Source organism: Drosophila bipectinata, chromosome 3R (assembly GCF_030179905.1).
Source record: "Drosophila bipectinata strain 14024-0381.07 chromosome 3R, DbipHiC1v2, whole genome shotgun sequence".
In the NCBI taxonomy this organism is placed as follows: domain Eukaryota; kingdom Metazoa; phylum Arthropoda; class Insecta; order Diptera; family Drosophilidae; genus Drosophila; species Drosophila bipectinata.
In genome coordinates, this window is record NC_091739.1 from 22,167,214 (window position 1) to 22,170,896 (window position 3,683).

At 48.4% G+C, this 3,683-nt stretch overlaps 1 protein-coding gene across 2 annotated transcripts; it reads left to right on the forward strand.

Moving 5' to 3' along the window:
- The first annotated feature begins 236 nt into the window (after window positions 1-236).
- mIF2 (mitochondrial translation initiation factor 2) lies at window positions 237-2,885 on the forward strand. Of its 2 annotated transcripts, none has more exons than XM_017237199.3 (6): window positions 237-332; window positions 388-611; window positions 699-819; window positions 875-1,443; window positions 1,504-1,923; window positions 1,982-2,885. In XM_017237199.3, the coding sequence occupies exons 1-6, from the start codon at window positions 299-301 to the stop codon at window positions 2,813-2,815; spliced, it is 2,202 nt and encodes a 733-aa protein (XP_017092688.3). In that variant the 5' UTR covers window positions 237-298; the 3' UTR covers window positions 2,816-2,885. The 2 variants fall into 2 exon arrangements, with proteins under 2 accessions (XP_017092688.3, XP_070137795.1); XM_070281694.1 differs by having other exon boundaries at window positions 710-819.
- Window positions 2,886-3,683: the final 798 nt, after the last annotated feature.

Genomic DNA, 3,683 nt, shown 5'->3' on the forward strand with positions numbered 1-3,683 from the left:
GTTTTTGCAAAATTATATCCGATCAACACCAAATTTTGACCATGAAATAAATATTGAAAAATTGTTGCGAATTTAAAAATTAAATTTCATTAACTCTCTAATATCTCCTTATTTCTTTTATTTTCCGTTCTATGGCTCTGGTTCCCAACTTGATATGAAAAAGGACCACAAAAGAAAATACCCGATTTCTTAGTACATGTTTCTGTTCCATTGTTCCACATCCATGTTAACTAGGTTGAAGATGTCTTGACGTACACATCTGTAATCAGCTGTTCTTTTTGTTCAAGTTGGCTGGAAAATGTTGAAAATTGGGAAATTCGTAGCACGAAATGGTAATTATTTAACCCTATCAAAGAAATTACATCTCAATTAATCGCTTCTATTTAGCCACAGCCGCCAATCTAGTGGACAGACAGCGGCTGCCGGCTGTAAGCCGGTTTTATGTAACGAATTCTTTCGAAATAAACAGCGAGATTATTTATGGAAAGCATAAAATAACCCAGAATTCCAGGACTATGGTCCTTGCGCCCAGATTTCCATCACCACTGCTAGTCCGGGAGATCCACTTCTCAGCATCGCGTCTGAAGCGCCGGAAAACAGCGGAGGAGAAGGTAGGTTTGGGAGCCACTGTACAGTTTCTTCAAACTGTAAGCCGGTGGAATTCAAAAATTCGAGAACCCACTCACTAATTGTCGTAGAAATCCCCCAGAATTATAGAGTACTCCCCAAAGAAGGCTCAACCGGGAAAATCCGACTCTGCAGATGTATGGCGGCACATGAGTGTGGCCCAACTGGCCAAGGAGCTGGACAGGTCTTTGGGTAAGTTAAATAGGCCGTCCATTCTTTGTCCAGTTAACACAGGACTCCTTTTCAGATAACGTCCAGGAGGCCATGTTGTATGTCAAGGGCGCGGATAACATTGAGCCTGATGCAAAGATCGCAGACCTCCAAATCATTCAGGAGATAGCTAAGAAGTTGGCGGTCAAGACTCGGGTGGTGGCCACACCAGACAATGCCACCGAGGATGACCAAAAGGAGCGCGATGTAACGCCCAGACCCCCGGCTTCACCAGAAATGCTGAAACCCCGTCCACCAGTGGTCACAGTTATGGGACACGTCGATCATGGCAAGACCACGTTGTTGGATTCTCTGCGAGGTGCCGATGTAGCCGCTGGCGAAGCTGGAGGCATAACGCAGCACATAGGCGCGTTTACTGTGACCTTGGAGAACGGAGAAAGAGTCACGTTCCTGGACACCCCCGGACATGCTGCCTTCAGCGCCATGCGAGCTCGAGGTGCGGTGGCCACGGACATCATTGTTTTGGTGGTAGCCGCCGAAGATGGTGTAATGGCTCAGACCCGTGAAGTCATACAGCTGGCCAAAGAGGCGCAAGTTCCTATTATCGTGGCTCTCAATAAAATTGATAAGCCCGAGGCCAATATTGTAAGTTCATAGAAAGTAACCTGGACGGTAATCTTGTAATCCTTTAATAATATATTTTAGGAGAAAAGCAAGCAAGAGCTTACCCAAATGGGTCTGGCACTCGAGGAGCATGGCGGGGATGTCCAGGTGATACCCATTTCAGCCCTAAAGGGAACCAACTTGCAGCTCTTGGCCGAGGCAGTCAGCACCCAAGCCACCCTGATGGGTCTAAGGGCGGATCCTACGGGTCTGGTCGAGGGTATAGTGGTAGAGTCCAAAACGGATCCACGACGTGGAAAGCTCTCCACGGCCATCGTCTCTCGAGGTACCCTTCGAAAGGGATCCGTACTCTTAAGCGGTTTAGCGCATGCCAAGGTGCGAGAACTCTTCGACCACAATGGCCAGCCGCTGACTGAGGCTCCTCCAGGCACCCCTGTGGAGATTCTTGGTTGGAGGGAGCTGCCTTTAGCTGGTGAGCTCATACTCGAGGTGGAAACAGAGGTAGGTTTGATTGCCATCTATAGTTTCCCAAGCCATTAATAGAGTTATAATTTTTTAGAAAAAAGCCCATGCTGTGCTGAAGTACCGGGAACACGAGGCGCAGCGAGAAAAGATCGAGTCCAGCAGCGACGAAATCCGCAAAAAGGAGGAGGAGCACCAGGCCAAGTACCGGGCTGAACGAGAAGCTCGCAGACTGGCCGGACGTTTCCGGGTCCGGGGCGGTCAGCGAGTGAAGCAGTTGGATGATAACGAGGGCAAGCCAAGGGTCAGTGTAATCATCAAGGGAGATGTGCACGGATCCGTGGAGGCCATACTGGATGTGCTGGAAACGTACAACAGCAATGAGAACTGCCGCCTGGACATCGTGCACTATGGAGTGGGCAATGTGACCGAGGGAGATCTAGAGCTGGCCAAGGCATTCGATGCCATAATCTATGCCTTCGCCGTGGAGGCCCCGCAACCAAAGTTCGCCAAAGATGTGAATATACGAAGCTACAACATCATCTACCGGCTGATCGACGACCTTAAGGAGCAGCTTAGCAACAAGCTGCCACCCGTGGAGGTGGAGGAGGTGCTGGGCGAGGCAAATGTCCTGCAAAACTTCCTCATCAACGAGGGACGCAAAGAGGTGCCCGTGGCAGGATGCCGCTGCACCAAAGGGGTGCTAAAGAAGGCCCAGAAGTTTAGACTGCTACGAGATGGGGAAACGGTCTACGACGGATCTTTGGAGTCCATGCGACACCTGAAGAACGAGGTGGATACCATCAAGAAAGACGTCGAGTGCGGGTTGCGGTTGAAGGACACCAAAGTGTTGCCCGAAGCTGGCGACATTCTGCAATGCTACACCACGCGCATGGAGTCTCAGAAAACGGACTGGGATCCAGGTTTCTAATAGATGGGCTTTTGTCAAGCACAGCCTCTGCCTTGTTATCGTATCTCTAGTTTTTTATTAATATATTCTGTTTATATAAAACAATCAACTATCGACTTCCTGTTGATCAGAGTGCTGCCGCTGTTGCCACCCTTCACCCACATGCTTAGCTTAGCTAGCGCTTAGGATACCGATACTCAGCCGCAGCCGCAGCCCAGCGGAACTGGCAGCTGATAAGGGACTCTGTAGCTGGGACGCCCCTTGACGGAAGCTGCTCAAAATGGGTCAGAGCTATGCTAATTGGAGTTCACCCACACCAAGGCGGGCGACTGTCCGTAGACCATAGCGACTTCTTTCAGATAAACGGCTTCCGCTAGATCTCTGTCATTTGGGGCCTAGTCCTACATTCATGAATGAATGTCTCCTATGGACTATATTGGATGCAAATATGTGTGCGAATTTGTTGGATCGCCAAGAACGTTCTATATACTTTGTATCGCTATTCTCCACACTCGTTCTTGCCTTGAAATGTGGATAACTTTTTTTTATTCTCCTTGTTAGCTAACTGGGACCGACTTTCCCTGGACTAAACCCGATAAGGGAGTGTATAAATATAGAACGTAAGGGAAGGCTTATATAACCGCTACGCAGCTTTAATGAGTAAGAAATTCAAAGTTGTAGTTTCTTTTCGGTTTTGGGACCGAAACGCAATATCTTATAGTTTTCGGATAGGCAGGCGGAAATGCTTGTGGTTGAGATTAATATTTGGATATGGCTATATTTAGTTTCGGCGGCCATTAGGAATGCGGAAATCATTGTTGAGCCGCAAAAAAATGTGAATTTCATGAATGAACTCTACCAATTGGGTGTAATCGATGCCCTGGGGCCA